The sequence below is a fragment of the Delphinapterus leucas genome, chromosome 6, assembly GCF_059928025.1.
Source record: "Delphinapterus leucas isolate spDelLeu-1000000601 "Yukka" chromosome 6, BTC_Dleu_Yukka2, whole genome shotgun sequence".
Classification (NCBI taxonomy): Eukaryota; Metazoa; Chordata; class Mammalia; order Artiodactyla; family Monodontidae; genus Delphinapterus; species Delphinapterus leucas.
The window spans coordinates 40840521-40857954 of record NC_143134.1 but is presented as its reverse complement, the minus strand read 5'-3'; the positions used below and the strand labels follow the sequence as shown (position 1 = coordinate 40857954).

Below are 17434 nucleotides of genomic sequence, written 5' to 3'. Positions count from 1 at the left end.
AAACAAAAAAGCTGCTAACCAAGAATATTCAGCAGTTGTCCTTAAGAATTAAGGAAGAGAGAAAAAATTTCCAGACAAGCTAAAGGAGTTCATCACCACTAGACCTCACAAGAAGTGTTAAAGGAAGTTCTTCATTTGAAACAAAAGGACACTAGTTAGTAACAGGAAAACATGCAAGTATAAAACTCACTGGTAAAGGTAAATTTATAGTTAAATTCAAAATAATTCTAATATTGTAATGGTGGCAGGTAGACCATTTATATCTCTGGTATGAATGTTGAAAGACAAAAAGTATTTAAAAAACTATAACTGCAGTCATTTGTTATTGGATACACAGCATAAAAAGATGCAAATGGTGAAGTCAAAACTATAAAATGTGGGGGGAGGGAGCTTTTGTATGCATTTGAAGTTATTATCAACTTCAGATAGACTGTTATAAATATGTTTTATGCAAGGCTCATGGCAACCACAAAGCAGAAGCCTATAGTAGATATGCAAAAGGTAAAAGGGAAAGGAAGCATACCAGTACAGAAAATCATCAAATAATAAAGGAAGAGAAGGAAAAATGGAACAAAGGAATTGCAAAACAACCAGAAAACAATTAACAGACAGGAAATGGTAAATCCATACCTATCAATATTTATGTTAATTGTAAATGGGCTAAATTCTCCAATCAGAAGACATAAAGTGTAGATAAAGGTTTGTCAATTTTATCTTTTCAAAAAATTAGCTCTTAGTTTTGTTGCTCTTCTATTCTTTTTCTTTCTCATTTATTTCTACTCTGATCTTTTATTTCCTTCCTTCTGCTAACTTGAGCTTAATTTGTTCTTTTTCTAGTTCATTGAGGTGTAAAGTTAGGTTGTTATTTGAGATCTAATTTCTTAATATATGTATTTATCACTATAAACTTGCCTCTCAGAACTGCACTTGTAGTATCCTATAGCTTTTTGTATGTTGTTTTTTTTAAAATTTTAATTTCTTTCAAGATTTAAGAAAAATTTCTCCTTTGACCCATTGGTTGTTCAGGATTGTGTTGTTTAGTTTCCACATATTTGTAGATATTCCAGCTTTCCTCTTCTTGTGTTCTAGTTTCATACTATTGTGGTCAGAAGGGATAGTTGGTGTGTTTCAGTCTTAAATTTGTTAAGAGTTGTTTTGTGTCATATCGTATGTTCTATGATGGAGAATGTTCAATGTGCCTTTTTTTAAAAATTATTCTTTGGCTGCGTTGGGTCTTCGTTGCTGCGCATGGGCTTTCTCTAGTTGTGGTGAGCGGGGGCTACTCTTCATTGTGGTGCACGGGCTTCTCACTGCAGTGGCTTCTCTTGTTGCGGAGCACGGGCTCTAGCGTGCAGGCTCCAGTAGTTGTGGCTCATGGGCTCTGGAGTGCAGGCTCAGTAGTTGTGGCACATGGGCTTAGTTGCTCCACGGTGTGTGGGATCTTCCTGGACCAGGGCTTGAACCCGTGCCCCCTGCATTGGCAGGCGGATTCTTAACCACTGCGCCACCAGGGAAGTCCCTCAGTGTGCCTTTGAGAAGAATGTGTATTCTATTGCTCTTGGATGAAACATTCCATATATGTCTGTTAGCTCCATCTGGTATAATGTGTAGTTTAATTCCAGTGGTTTTTTTTTTTTTTTTTTTACTGATTTTCTGTCTGGGTGATCTATCCATTGTTGAAAATGGGATATTGAAGTCTCCTGGTATTATTGAATTATTATTTCCCTTTTTAGAGCTCTGAATATTGGCTTTATTTTTGTGCTCCTGTGTTGGATGTATAAATATTTACGTTTGTTAAATCCTCTTGATGAATTGACTGCTTTATTATGTAATAACTTTCTTTGTCTTTTGTTATATTCTTTGGCTTAAAGTCTGTTTAGTCTGGTATAAGTTTAGCTACTTCTATGCTTCTTTTGGTTTCCATTAGCATGCTTTTTCAGTTAACGCTTTTTCTAGCTTTATTCACTATAGCTAAGGTACGGAAACAACCTAAGTGTCTATTGATGGATGAATGGATAACAAAAATACAATATATATACAATGGAATATTAATCAGCCTTAAAACAGAGGGAAATCCTCTTGTTTGTGACAACATGGGTGAACCCGGAGGGCATTGTGCTAAGTGAAATAAGCCAGACAGAGGAAAACAAATACTGCATGGTATCACTTATATGTGGAATTTAAAAGAGATAAAGTTTAACTCATAGAAGCAGTAGAAACATGGTTGCCAGAGGCTGAGGGAAATAAGGAGAGGTTGGTAAAAGGGTACAGACCTTCAGTTAGAAGGTGAATAAGGTCTGATGATATGATGTATGAAATGGTGACTATAATTGATAACACTGAACTGTATAATTGAAATTTGCTCAAAGAGTAAAACTTAAATGTTCTCATCAAAGGAAAAAAATAAATATGTGAGGTGATGGATGTGTTAAATTAACTCAGTGGAGGGAATCCTTTCAGAATTATACATATATCAAATCATCACATTGTACACTTTAAATATCTTACAATTTTATGGTCAATTATACCTCAATAAAACTGGAAAAAAATATAAAAAATAAAAGGAACTAGTACATCTTGGAGGAATGGGTGATTCCAGGGCTAGGGCAGGGAAAGAACAAGATGAGCCTGGAATGTCTTATTAGCTGGAAGTGAGTAAATGTTCAGAGAATGATGGGACAGGTCAATTAAACACAGAAAACAGCTTGAATGGGCATTCACACAGTCCAAGTTGGGGACAACTTGAGCATCAAAATAAATAATTCTGATAGATCATAACCAATTGAATAAAAGAAGAAGCCATGGTTCCATACTGATATAAATAAATGAATTAATGAGTAGATAGTTTGATGATAATGAGCATACTTAGGTGTCCTTCCCCTGCACCCCAAATATTTATTAACTAGAAAGGGAAAAGGTAACAATAGTGAAGAAGCCTGGCAGACACCAACTTAATCAAGTGATCAAAGTTAACACCACTAGTAGTTAGTTAAAATCTCCACTTTGCTGATGGGTTGCAATAAGAACAATATAATGTCACTTCTTTTATAATCCAAAGGTTAACAATTTGAATCTAATCACAAGGAAACAGGAAAACCACATTGAAGGGCAGTATACAAAATTATTGGCGTGTTAATCTTCAAAGTTGTCAAAGTTATCCATAGAAGCCAAGCAGAAGAACTGCTCCAGATTGAAGGAGACTAAGAGACAATGAAAATAAATACAACTTGTGATTCTGATGTCGATTTGAACCATATTATTGGTACAGTGTGCAAAACTTGAATGAGGTCTGAGCATTAGATGGTAGAAATTGGTCATTGTTAGTTCCCTAATTCTGATTGTTGAATCGTGAATATATAAGGGTATGTTTTTATAGGAATAACACTGCCATTGTATTTGAGAGTGATTTGGTATTGACTGCACTTGCAACTTTACTATAAGTTTGAAATTGTTTCAAAAGAAAAATCCACCTTAAAAATAATGCAGAAAAGCAGATTAGCGTGTATAAAATGTTGATGTTTTGTTTACAAAAGTAACGTTGTTTGAATGGGCAAACAGTGGTATATCCATACAATGAAATGGTTTTCAGCAGTAGAAAAGATTGAATGTTGATGCACACAACATAATGGATAAATCATTGAAACATTATGCTGAAAGGAGTTAGATATAAAAGAGTACAGATTGTGTGACTCTTTTTGTATCAAAGTAGGAACAACTGATTTATTCATGGAGGAAACAGTGCCATGGTTGCTGGGCATGGGAGTGACTGGCTCCCTTTTGGGGAGATGAAAGGGAACCTTCTGGGGAGATGAAAATGTTGTATACGTTGATTGGGGTGGTAGTTACATGGTTGTATATATTTTTCAAAACAATGAACTATAAGCTTAATATTTGTATTGTATACCTCAATAAAGTTGAAAAAATATATATATATATAAATAACCACACATGAAAGAAGCTTGTAGTAGTGGTTAGTTCTTAAGAGATTAACTAGTCACAAGTGAGCAGGAGATTTGCTTTTCTTTGTACCTCCTTTTGTTGCATTTGCAACTTTTTAAATCTGTTACATGGATACCTATTCAAAAATACACACCAAAGAAACTCCAAAATTTGTAGATGTGTCTGTAATATCATTTATATGCATATTATATTGCTTATATAACTTACTCTGACCAGTGATTAGGATACAATATTCATTGAGACTATGCTTTTTGAGGTTAACAGTTGTGGTTAAATACCTTTTTATAACGTGTGTGTGTGTGTTGAAATATTTATAACATGAAATTTGCCATTTTAACCATTTTTAAATGTAGAATTCAGTGGCATCAAGTACATTTACATTGTTGTGAAACTGTCACCACTGTCCATATCCAGAAATTTTCATCTTACCAAACTGAAACTCTGTACCCACTAAATAATAACTCCCCATTTCCCCCTCCTCCAGTCCCAGACAACCACCATTCTACTTTCTGTCTCTATGAGTTTGACTACTCTAGGTACCTCATATAAGCAGGATCATACAATATTTGTCCTTTTGTGTCTGGCTTCTTTCACGTAGCATAACTTTATAACATTTTATAAAGGGAAATCAAGTAGCCAAGAAGTGTAGTATAATATAACAAAACCTCAGCAGCTTCTGCATTGTTTTCTAGAATTCCTTCCAACTTCAGGGCATCTAAAACTTATTTCAATAAGTCTAACTGTAAATTGCCTAACTTGGGAGAGATGTATTATCCAAAAACGATATAATGTCTCTATCTCTTTTGACTTACACACTTCCAAATCTTTAATTTTGGCATCTAATTAATTTTAGAATAACTTACTTTGTTAAGTTAAATCAAAGCACATTGTTACTATAAATCTTTTATCCAAGGACCTTGTGCTGTTTGTAATACTTTTCTGCTATTGATAATGAAGGTCAGTTATCTAGCAAGAACTTTAGTAACTAAAACACTCTAAACCAATGTGCCATAATATTTTGAATATAGTAATTTTATTATTGTATACTTAAAAGAGTGCTAGTGTGAAGGGAAAATCATTTTATTTGGCATTGAAGAATTTTATGTATTTTTAACTGGAAAACCAAGATAATTTTTGTACACCTATAGACTTGTAAAGTCAGAAGAGAGTCTAGAAGTTGTCTGATCTGTATCCAGTTTAATTCAGGAAATCTTTACTGAGCGTAGCACACAATGGGTAGAAAGTGATGTGAATTAGCATCTTTTCTAGGCTCATTTAGTAAGGACTATTCAGGTTATTTTAATATAAGACAGTCTTGAGATAAATTGTGTGATAGAGATATATGAAATTTAGTGGGAATATGTTAGACCGGTTTATTCTGGGAGGGCTTGTGTGGTAAAGCTGTCTTTAACTTTTTGTAGTTTGTGTTGCCATGAAATCAGATGCAAACTCCTGCCTGGCTTTTATCCCCACTCCTCCTTAACTCTTCTATATCCTGAATAACGGCTTTGATCTCTCACTATATCTCAGTTCTTATGCTCTTTTCTAGTTAGGCAAGTTACTATGTCTTGTATAGGATGGTTACAGAGTCCTTAGGCATGAGATTCAAGAACAGCTGAGACTTAAAAATAGCTACTAGGATGAGACTTAAAAATAGCTACTAGGAACCACTTTAGCACTTAACCATTTACAAAGACTATGTCCAGAAAAATGTAGGGGGGAAATTTAAATGTGTGTAGAAAATAGAGAGAAACATGTAGATGACTTCTAACTGTTGTGCCTAGGGATTTTGTCCTCACTCTATTTATATGCATCTATTTTTACTTTTGAGTTCAGAGAAATTATGACTTGGAAAATTGCAGCTCCCTAAGGGAAAAAGAAAAACAGCCGTACTATCTGTCTTCCAGGCCTTTGATATGCTTGTAATACTTTGTCCTGACTAATATTTTATCCTTTAACTAAGTTATCATTTAGGTCTTTTTTAAAAAAATTTTTATTTATTATTTTTGGCTGCATTGGGTCTTTGTTGCTGTGTGCTGGCTTTCTCTAGTTGCGGCGAGCAGGGGCTACTCTTCATTACAGTGTGTGGCCTTCTCATTGCAGTGGCTTCTCCTGTTGCGGAGCATGGGCTCTAGGCACACGGGTTTCAGTAGTTGCAGGCACATGGGCTCAGTAGTTGCGGCACATGGGCCCTAGAGCGCATGGTCTTCAGTAGTTGTGGCACATGGGCTCAGTAGTTGTGGCACACGGGCTGTAGGGCACATGGGCTTCAGTAGTTGTGGCGCACAGCCTCAGTAGTTGTGGCACACGGGTTTAGCTGCTCCGAGGCATGTGGGACCTTCCAGGACCAGGGATTGAACCTGTGTCCCCTGCATTGGCAGGTGGATTCTTAACCACTGTGCCATCAGGGGAGTCCCCATTTAGGTCTTTTCTTAGACTTCACTTCTTTGAAGTCTTTCATCTAATTTTTACATGGATAAGACGCTCCTCTGACATCCTGAGCTTATCCTCACTGAATTATACTTGCATCTTGTGTTCATCTAGACCAGTGTTTCTCAACTGGGGCTTCCCAGGGACATCTGGCAATGTCTGGATCCATTTTACAGTTAGGAGGTTGCTACTGGTATGTAGTGGGTCGAGGTCAAGGATGTTGCTAAACATCAGCTGTGCAGAACAGCTGAGTTTCAAAAGTTAATATTGTTTTATATTGCACTTTTTTGTATAAAATTGAAGTCAGAATATATTGTGTTTGTTATCCATTTCCCATTAATATTTACTTCTTTCCATGGTAATATAAATTTTCATGAGTGTATTTTTATGTATTTATCTTCTACTTGTGGTTTAAAGCCTAAAAATAGATGTATTAAGAGTAAATGCATATTCCTGGGTAATAATTTTCCATGCATATTAGAATACTTTCAGAGAAAATCAGTGTAATGGACTATTTAAGTATCTGGATTCTGTGCATTTATCATTAAAGTCTGAAATGTACTCATGTTAATATGGTAAAGAAGCTTCTTACAGCATCGTTACTACTACTTTTACCTTAGTTCTAAATGAAGTATTATAAATCAGAAATTCAAATTATTATAGTGGTGGCAGTCTTTCATTTTATTTTGAGCATGCATATCTTGTCATTCAGCAAACAAGTATCCAGTGCATGTTATGAGCCAGGAATTTGGTGTTTGGGATCCAACCCTGTACTTGCTTTCAGAAGAACTCAGAGAGAGAGACAAATGATGTAATCCCACACAGACAGTATAGTAGTATATATACAAAGAACATTGTATATACATCATTGGGAGGAACAATGATGAGAGAGAATTCAAGCTATATCAAGTTCAGGCTAAGAACAAGGGGGTAGGTTTTACAGGTAGAGAGAATAGTTTGTATAAGCAAAGAGGCATAAAAAGACATGATACTTGTAAGTCACTGTGCTTGCTTATATCTTATAGTACTTAGGGAATAGGAAGTATTAAAAGATGATTTTCAGACAAAGGTAAAACCATGACTCTTATACAGATATAAAAGTGAACATGTTAAGAAACTCATTCAGTGACACAACCAGACATGAAAAGTTTTAAAACACACATTTATATGGAGTAGTGGAATATTGAAATAAATTATAAATGGAGGCAAAACATTTTTCTATAGAGTATAGAAGAAGTCGGTTGAATCTCCACCAGACAGAACAGAATTTCATGTTTATCAGTTACCTACAATTTCTAGATTTGTAAAATAGGTCCCATAGAGTCAGTCTGACAATGCATACTCCATTGGAGTACAGAATTTTTTTCTATAAAAGTGGCAGGAAATTTCAAGTTGAGAAAGACTTAGTTTGGAGCTTTCTACTATTGTGAAAAGTGAGATCACCAGAGGACAAAGAATGGAAGAGAGGAACTCACCCTCAGGTCTCTTGTGATATGTTATTTTCATTGTGAATTTCTGGAATTACATCTCAGTGCAAAATGCATTCCAAACTCATGGGATTGGGATGAGGACTGTTTTCCTCTGCCGCTTTACATTACTATGTAGTTGAGTGTGAGTTGATTCTGCAGTTCAGAAAATGAAGGGAAGACAAGCCTATGTTTGTGTTCCCGTTTGAAACATTTCTTCACGTCTCATGGTTAATACAGCATTGCCCTTTTATTTATTCTGAGAGAATATGTTAACTCTGTTTTATCCCATTCTTGACTTGGAGTTAATTTTGAGGTAGAAACCTCTCTCTGTCACCACTACCACCACCATGTCGGGGGGAAGTACGATTTTAGGTTATTAAATATGCTTATCTCATTTTAAAAATGTGTGTGTGTAGATACATTAATTGTAAATTATAAAATCCATTTAGAGAATATTGTGATTAGAATTCAGAGATGCTTTTGAAACTGGCCTTTTTCTTTTTATATTTAGTAGTATTTGAGGTTTAAAATTCAGAGAAATGTTGAAAATGTTACCTTTGTTTCTTTTTAGATCATCCCATTATGATGGGTTTTGAGCCTCTTGTTAACCAGAGACTACTTCCACCCACCTTCCCTCGATACGCAAAAATAATAAAGAGGGAAGAAATGGTCAACTATTTTGCAAGATTAATAGATAGAATAAAAACTGTCTGTGAGGTGGTCAATTTAACAAATTTACATTGTATCCTGGTAAGTACAAATCTCTATTCTGGAATGTAACTTTGATTTAACAACAGAATAGTTTATTACTTTTTGGAGACTGACCATCCCAAGGGTAAATAATGCTGCTCACCTCTTATCTGTGATATCTGGAGAGTGAAGTCGTGTGTGTGTGTGTGTACTTTTTGTATTTAATCCTCATAAGGATTTTATACTATCCATTCTAGAGATTAAGAACCTAAAGTGTGGAGAAGTTAGATAATTCACCCAAGTTTTAAGAATGGGGCTTTGAATCGTCAATTCTGTGTTCAGAACCTTTTATATAAATAAATGTTTGTGTTTATGCATGCATGTATACATATACACGTACATATATATGTGCATATGTATAAATATTTTTTCATATAAAAATTGGATCATGGTATTTGGTAACTTGCTTTTTCATCACTAGTCTCTATTACCACGAACATCTTTTCGTGTCAACAAATATACATATTTCTGCATTATTTTAATGGCTACATGGTATTGCATTGTAAGTATATACCACAGATTTTTTTAGTTCATTCACGTTGAATTACATTTAGGTCATTTTCAGTGTTTTACACTTATAAACAATACTAAGATGAACATCTTTGTAGGTAAATCTTTATATCATGTGCTTCCTTACCCCTTAAGATAAATTGCTAAACAGTGAAGTTATTGGGTAAAAGAGTATGTACACTTTTAAGCTAGCATATTTTGGATTAATCTTTTTTATGGGTTAAAATATAGAAACACAAGATTTATTTGGGGAATGTTAAAACATTCAGAGATGGAGTTTTATTAATTGGTAAGGCTATAATGACATATACTTCAATTAGGAAGGTAAAAAACGGGCAAAAAAATAGTGTTATTTAGACATAAGTACACTAATTAATTTTGCATGACTATACATATATATGCATTTGACTGTTGCTCCCCCTCAGTGTTGAGGTACATAATTTCTAGCCCCATGTCATTTCCTCTGTGAAGTCTTCCCTTTTGGTTTCAGGTTGCTTCTGTACCTGTGTTACTTGAGATGACAGATTATCTAGTTTATATTCCTAGAATTTAGCAGCAGCCTCTGGGGTATAATTGATAAATGGTCAATAAAGATTTGTGCTTCTGTTACGCTCTTTCTTATAGTAACTTTTCCTTCTTAAAAAATTTTTTTTTCTTTTCTTTTTTACATTTATTTATTTTTTATTCATTTATTTTTGGCTGTGTTGGGTCTTTTGCTGCACGTGGGCTTTCTCTAGTTGTGGTGAGCAGGGGATACTCTTCATTGCAGTGTGCGGGTTTCTCATTGCTGTGGCTTCTCTTGTTGTGGAGCACGGGGTCTAGGCGCACGGGCTTGAATAGTTGTGGCACGTGGGCTTCAGTAGTTGTGGCTTAAGGGCTCTAGAGTGCAGGCTCAGTAGTTGTGGCACATGGGCTTAGTTGCTCCGCGGCATGTGGGATCTTCGTGAACCAGGGCTCAAACCCGTGTCCGCTGCATTGGCAGGCGGATTCTTAACCACTGCACCACCAGGGAAGCCCTCCACTAATTCTTTATCATTAAAGCCCAGCTTAAGTCTTTGTTCCTTAGTGAAACTTTCACTGATTATGCCTTTATTCCCTCCTTTTGTGTTTCCTTTCTTTTTAGTAGTTTTTCCTTATTCTGTCATAAGAATCATAGAGTCTTAAGAGTAAAAAAGATTATATGCACAAGCCAGTTCATTTTGCAGTCTATTGTGCAGCTAAACAAACTAAGGTTTACAGGGCTTTATAACCAAATTAGATGGTTAGTTAGTGTTATAAGAGAATTAGAATAGAGATTTTATTGTTCTTCTCCATCTGCTTTTCTAATCCTTAATTGATACATGAATATATATTTGTGTTCACTAGATTAATTGTAGGATTTTAGAAAAGGAGATCAATGTGAATTGGAATAAGAAAGTATAATGCAACGGTTGGAACTTGATATTCTGGCAAAAGATTATGGATTGCCTTGTCAGGGTGGGGTGAATGCATAATGACACGTCATAATAGAGGGGAGCTGGCGGAGCCAGGCCTGGACTGCTGTCACTGGACATGAAGAAGGCATAGTAATGGAAGAATTTGGATCTCTGAAAGACTTGAGACAGAGTGGTAGTGGGGGGAGTGCAGCAGGGGCCACGAGTAGAGAAAAAGATTAAAGTTATGGAAGATAAGGGACCAAATAGTCTGGTGGATCTGCATAGGAAACCTGTTATTATTAGGATAAAGTGCCAGGTTCTAGAGAGCGCTTCTACATATCAGTAAGATAAAAATAAACATCCCAATGAAAAATTGGGAAAGGACACGAGCATACATATTTAAAAAGAAATAAACATGAAAGATGCTTAACCTTACTAGTAATTAAAGAAATGCGATTTGTAACAGCTAGATTGAAAAGTATAATAATATTTAATGTTGGTAAAGGGAAGTACTCATTCTCTTATACTCCAGTGGCTGTCTCTCTCAAAAGTCTTAAAAATGTGTATACTTGGCCCAGAAACTCTCCTTCTAGACATTTAGAATAAGAAAAAAGGTGTTTGTTGCATCATCCTTTGCAATGTTCAAAAACTAGTAACAGTTTAAATACTGAATGGTGACAATATCCATTCTGTGGTATGTTTACAATATATGTCACAGAGCCATTAAAAAATATGTTATAGAAAACTATTGACATGGGAAGTATTGACATTGGGAAATGTTTGTGAATGTCAAGTTATGTTTAATGTTCTTTTTTTTTTTAATATACATTTATTTATTTATTTATGTGTCTTCATTGCTGCACGCGGGCTTTCTCTAGTTGTGGCGAGCAGGGGCTACTCTGTTACAGTGCATAGCCTTCTCATTGCTGTGGCTTCTCTTGTTGTGTGGAGCACAGGCTCTAGGTGTGCAGGCTTCAGTAGTTGAGGCTCATGGGCTCGAGAGCTCAGACTCAGTAGTTGTGGCGCATGGGCTTAGTTGCTCTGCGGCATGTGGGATCTTCCCGAACCAAGGCTTGAACCCATGTCCCCTGCATAGGCAGGCGGATTCTTAACCACTGTGCCACCAGGGAAGTCCCTGTTGAAAGTTTTAAAATATATTTTTTATATATGTTGTTGCACACAGAAAAGATATTCAGAGACAAAGTCAAATTCAACCAAATTCTTTCTCAAAAGATTAGAATAAAAAATACCAAAATATTAATTATGACTATTTATAGATAGTGGACTGCTATATGATAGTTTTGTTTTTTGCATTTTTCTGCATTTTCAGAGTTTTTGGTATTTTGCACATAGGGCAAAAACCAGTGGTAAGGGGGAGGATAGGGGCACTAGTAAAGGGAAACTCATAGTTTAGGAACCCATAAGATGATACTTTTGACAGCTGTGGATTGATTAAGAAGATATACGTAGTTTAAATGAGGTAAATAGTGGACTTTATAGACTGTATCCTGTTAGGGATGTATACTAGCAATAAGAAATTGAGTACAGATGAACTGTGATAGCAAGTACAGTATATGTACATTCATCAGTTCAGCCAACATGCTTGTTTTGTGCTAGGTGCTGTGCTATGGCTGGTATACAGTGATGAGCAAAATCATATCATCCATCCTGTCATAAGGCTTACAGTGTAGTATGAGATAGGAATTGATCAAATAATCATAAAAATGATTATAGAATTACAAACCAGTGTAGGGAGTATGAAGCAAAGGAACTAGAACATATAGCATATAATGAAGGAACTGACCTAAATGATCAGAGAAGTCTTTCTTAAAGAAGTGAAGGTAAAGCTAAGATCTAACAGTTAGGTGAACATCATTTGGGACAGTAGGGGGACAGTTCCAGGTGCAGGAAGCTGAATGCTCCTCCATGTGATGGGAAAGAACATGATACATTTGAGAAACTAAAAGAAAAGTAGCAGAATGGAGCATTGAGTGATGGGGATGGGGGATTTGGTGAGGCTAGAGAGGTAGGCAGACCAGACAAGGCCATTTAAGCAACATTAAGGATTTCTGTCTTTTCACAGAGCAAAGGAAAACCATTAGTTTTATCAAGAAAGATCAGTGTGTGGGGGGGGACAGTGACATAATAGGATCAAGAATGTGCAAAGATGTGGCTGCATTGTAGAGAAAGGATTGGAAGGGACTAGAGTAAACACAGTGTGATAAATTAGGAAACCAGTACTGCAGTCCAAGGGAGGAGAAGATGGTAACTTGGACTAAAAGGATGGCAGGGAGATGGTGAGGTTGTCAGTGTTAGAGCTATGTGTAAGCTAAAATTGATAGAATATTGGTGATGTATTAAATATGGGGCATGAGAGAGCTCTGAGGAAGGTCTCTAGGCTTCTGTCTTGTAAGTCTACATGCACGTTTGGTGCTGTACACTCAAAGGGGGATATTCTCAAAGGACCTTTGAGGGTCTTAGTGAAGTAAAGTTTGAGGTACCTTTAATATATTTAAGTAGAGATATTGGATAGTATTGGCTATATGGATAGAGTTTAGAGGTCTGTGCTTAGAGTTAAAATTTTAGAATTGTTACAGTATAGATAGTAATCGAAGCATGAGTGTTTATGCTTCAAAATTTACGAGGAAAAAATATATAGGTTAAGAAAAGAAGGTTTTCTGGAACTAAACTTTGAACCTACAGAACAGACTGAGAAGTAGCCAGAGGAAGAAACATATGAAAGTCATTTAAAAGGTTTTTCAAGAAGGAAGTCACACTGCTGAGAGGTCAAGTGAAAGAGATGAATAAGGTCCAAAATCAATGTCCATTGGATTTAGTAATGGGGAACAAGTGGTGACTAGAGCAAAGAGCCAGGTTACATGTGTTGAAGGTGGATGCGAGTTGAGTTGAGTGAGTAGAGACAGTGGGTGCAGCCAACTTCTTCAGAAAGTTTGGCTGAGAAGGCAGCAGTTGAGAGGAAAATGTGACATCATGTGATGATCTTCTTTTCTTTTTAAAGTTGAGAGAAACCTGACTGTTTAAATGAAAATGGGAACGATCTGGTAGAGAGGACGAATTTTAATATCTAGGAGAGCAAAGTATGGATAATTGAAAGTGTGTAATGTTTGTGAAAAAGCCAGAAGGAATGGAGTCTTTATACATCTGTTGTTAAAGTAGGCAAGGAAAGGATCTGTGTACAGATGTGGATACAACTAGAGGTTTAGAGGCTGAAGTTGAGGGATTTTCTGTGGGGTAAATTGTTTTAATTTTCTTTGTAATGTGGAATAGTAGAATCTCTCTCTGGTGGAGAATATTCACTTTGAGGAGTGTGTGCAAGGTGTAAAAATTAATTATGAAAAAAGAGAATGTGAATTCAGTTAGCCTGGTTACTTGGTATTTATTTCTGTGAAGTAGGAAGTAAACCTCTGTCATTAGTTAGTAAATTATTATTGATGCTGTTATTTTCATGATGTACAAATTTAATATCGGTATCCACATAATACTGTTGCTGGTAAGTTTGTAAAAAATAAATTTTAGGCTCCAAAATTATCCATTTTTCCATTCATACAATTAGACAATTCTTACAGAAATGATCTTTAGCTATCTTTCTTATTTTAACTTTGGTAGTGTATCATTCCCAGAAGGTCTGGTAAAAATTATACTCTGTATACAAATATTTTCAGCTTTTATTTAATCTATTAATGACATTTTTTTTCTGTGTATCTATTAGGATTTTTTCTGTGAATTTAGTGAACAATCACCTTGTGTTCTTTCAAGATCTCTATTGCAAGTAAGTTCCACTTAGTATCAAAATATGTCTTTAAACATCAAATACTGTGTATTGACATTGTTTTATTGATGGATGGAACAAAAGGTAGATGCTTTTAAAGGCTATTCCACAGTTAGTGGTATATTTTTGTAACAGAAGTATTGACTTACAGTGTTAGACATTCATCAAGACCGTATTCTGGGCCATAAAATAAACCTTAATAATTAAAAAAAATTGAAATCATACAAACTATGCTCTCTGACTATTTTGGAATTAAATTAGGAATCAGTAACAGAAGTATCTGGAAAATTCTCCAGATATTTGGAAATTAACACACTTCTAAAGAACCCATGGGTTCTTTATTAACACACTTCTAAAGAACCCATGGTCAAAGAGGAAGTATTGAGGGTAATTGGAAAATATTTTGAACTGAATGAAAATGAAAATATCAGAATTTGTGGGATACAATTTAAGCAGTGTTTAGAGAGAAATTTATAGTACTAAATGTTCATATGAAAAAAAGGAAGAAAGGTCTGAAATTATAATTTAAGCTTCTATTTTAAAAAAAATAGAAAAAGAAGAGCAAATCAAACTAGAAGGAAGCAGAAGGAAATAACAAAGATAAAAGCAAAAATGAGTAAAATAGGAAAGAGACAAACAATAGAGAAAATCATTGCAGCCAAAAGCAGGTTCTAAAATTGATGAACCTCTAACTAGATGGAACAAGAAAAAAAGAAGATACAGATGAATAATATCAGGAATTGCTACAGACCCTAAACAAATTAAAATGGTAATATGGGAATATTCTAAACAACTGTATGTCCATAAATGCAAAAACTTAAATGAGATGGACCAATTCCATGAGGGACACTACCAAAACTCACTCAAAAAGAAATAGAAAATTTGAATAATCCTGTATCTATCAAAGAAATTGTGTTCATAGTTAAAAGCCTTCCAACAAAACTCCAGGACAATTCTATACACAGTCTCTTTCAGAAAATAGAAGAGACAAGGGCACTCATCATATGAAGGCTGCATTACCTCTGTACCAAAACCAAACAAAGACATTTCAAGCTTAGAAAACTATAGACCTATATTCCTTATGAACATAGACATAAAAATCTTAAAGTATTATCCAGATCAAATCCAGCAATATGTAAAGAAAGAATACATCATGACCAAGTGGGTTTTATCCCAGGAATGCAAGGTTGGTTCAGTGTTTAAAGTGTAATTTACCATATAATCTAAAGTCTCAATAGATTGAGGAAAACCATTTGACAAAAACAACGTCCATTCATGATAAAAACTCTCAGCAAAACAAGGAATAGAAGGTAACTTCCTTAATCTGATAAAGGGCATGTGCCAAACACCTATAGCTAACATCATACTTAATGACGAAAGATTAAATTCTTTCTTCCTGCTGGGAGGAAAGCAAGGATGTCCACTCTCATCACTCCACTTTCACTCAACATAGTACTGGAAATCTTAGCCAGTGGAAAAAGGCAGGAAAAGAAATAAAAGGCATACAGTTGAGAAACTGAGAAATAATGTTTCTTTACAGACAACATGATTATCTATGTAGAGTACCAAGGAATCTGCAAAGAAGTTCCTAGACCTGGTGGATGAGTTTAACAATATCACAGGATATGAGGCCAATTTACAAAAAGCAATTGTATTTCTATATATTTGCAATGAACAATGCAAATCAAAAAATTTAAAGCAGTACCATGTACAGTAACGTCAAGAATGGAATATGTAGGTATAAATCTAACACCTGTTTGGAGAACCTGTATACTGAAAAACTACAAAGTACTGATGAAAGACATCAAAGGAGACTTAAATAAATGGAGAGATACATCTTGTTTGTGGATTGGAAGAATTGATATTTTTTTAAGATGTCAGTTCTCCCCAAAATTGATCTACAGATTCAGAGCAATCCCAAAATCATAACAGAAATTTTTGTAGATGTCAACAAGCTGCTTCTAAAATTTATATGGAAAGGAATAGGAACTAGTACAGCCAAAAACAAATTTGTAAAAAAAAATAAAGTTGGGGAACTCAATACTACCTGACTATGAGACAGGTGTGCTGTTGGCAAAATGATGGACCTGTGATCAACGGAACCAAGGGGAAAGTCCAGAGAAGTTCTGATCCTTAATTAGTCCTTTATTATGTAGTACTGTATGTGAAACCATAAAACTGTTAGAAGAAAGGATAGGAGAAAATTTTCGTGACTTTGGGAAAGGTAGAGAATTCTTAGGTATGACATCAAAAGCACAGTCCATTTTAAAAAAATGGCAAGTTGATAAATTTGAAACTTTAATTCTGTGGAAGACACTTAAGAAAATGAAAAGAGACTCTACTACAGAGTAGGAGAAAATATTTGCAGATCATGTCTGACAAGGGACTTGTATCGGGAACATAAAAAGAATTCTATAAATGTAACAGTAAGAAAACAGGGAAATGCAAATTAACACCACAATGGAATACCACTATCCACCTATCAGAATATCTTTAAAATAAAGCAAGAAAAAAGAACAAAACTGAAAATATCAAGCACTGGAGAGGATGCATTACTGATAGGAATATGAAGTGCTATAGCCACTTTGGAAAATGATGGCAGATTGTTACAAAAACAAATATACAAATTTTACTCTTGCTTATTTACCCAAGAGAAGTGGAATCTGACATTCTCCTAGAAACCTGTATGCATGCCTGTGTTTAAAGCTGTTTGGTTCGTGATCACCAAAAACTGGAAACAACTCAAATGTGTTAGGAAATCAAGTAAGGTATAGTATAGTAAATATTCAGATACATTGAGATTGTTAAGGGCAGAAAATTAAATGTAAATTATTATTAAATAGTGTATTTCAATTTAATAATTTATTATTTTAACTATATTTTTTCCAATTTCAGAAAGTTTGTATGTATTCCAAGGTGTTTATTAGAGATAAGGTTATAGACTGACTTGATATTTGTAACCATTAAATATTTCATAATTTATGAAACCCTTTCTTGTATATTAGCTCATTTGACATATTCAGACCCATCAGTTCACTTTTCACTAGTTCAATATTACTACTCTTGACCTGAGAGATTTTTTTCTGCACATTTTTTGTTCTCCTGCATCA

The 17434-nt window shown here is 35.0% G+C and overlaps 1 protein-coding gene across 2 annotated transcripts in view; it reads left to right on the top strand.

Moving 5' to 3' along the window:
* NAA35 (N-alpha-acetyltransferase 35, NatC auxiliary subunit) overlaps positions 1–17434 on the top strand; it is an 87457-nt gene that overhangs the window by 45133 nt on the left and 24890 nt on the right. For both annotated transcript variants that reach the window (XM_089913053.1, XM_022558962.2), the window contains exons 12-13: positions 8431–8609; positions 14265–14324. In XM_089913053.1, coding sequence (XP_089769179.1) covers positions 8431–8609; positions 14265–14324 — 239 coding nt within the window. The remainder of the gene's footprint in view (positions 1–8430; positions 8610–14264; positions 14325–17434) is intronic.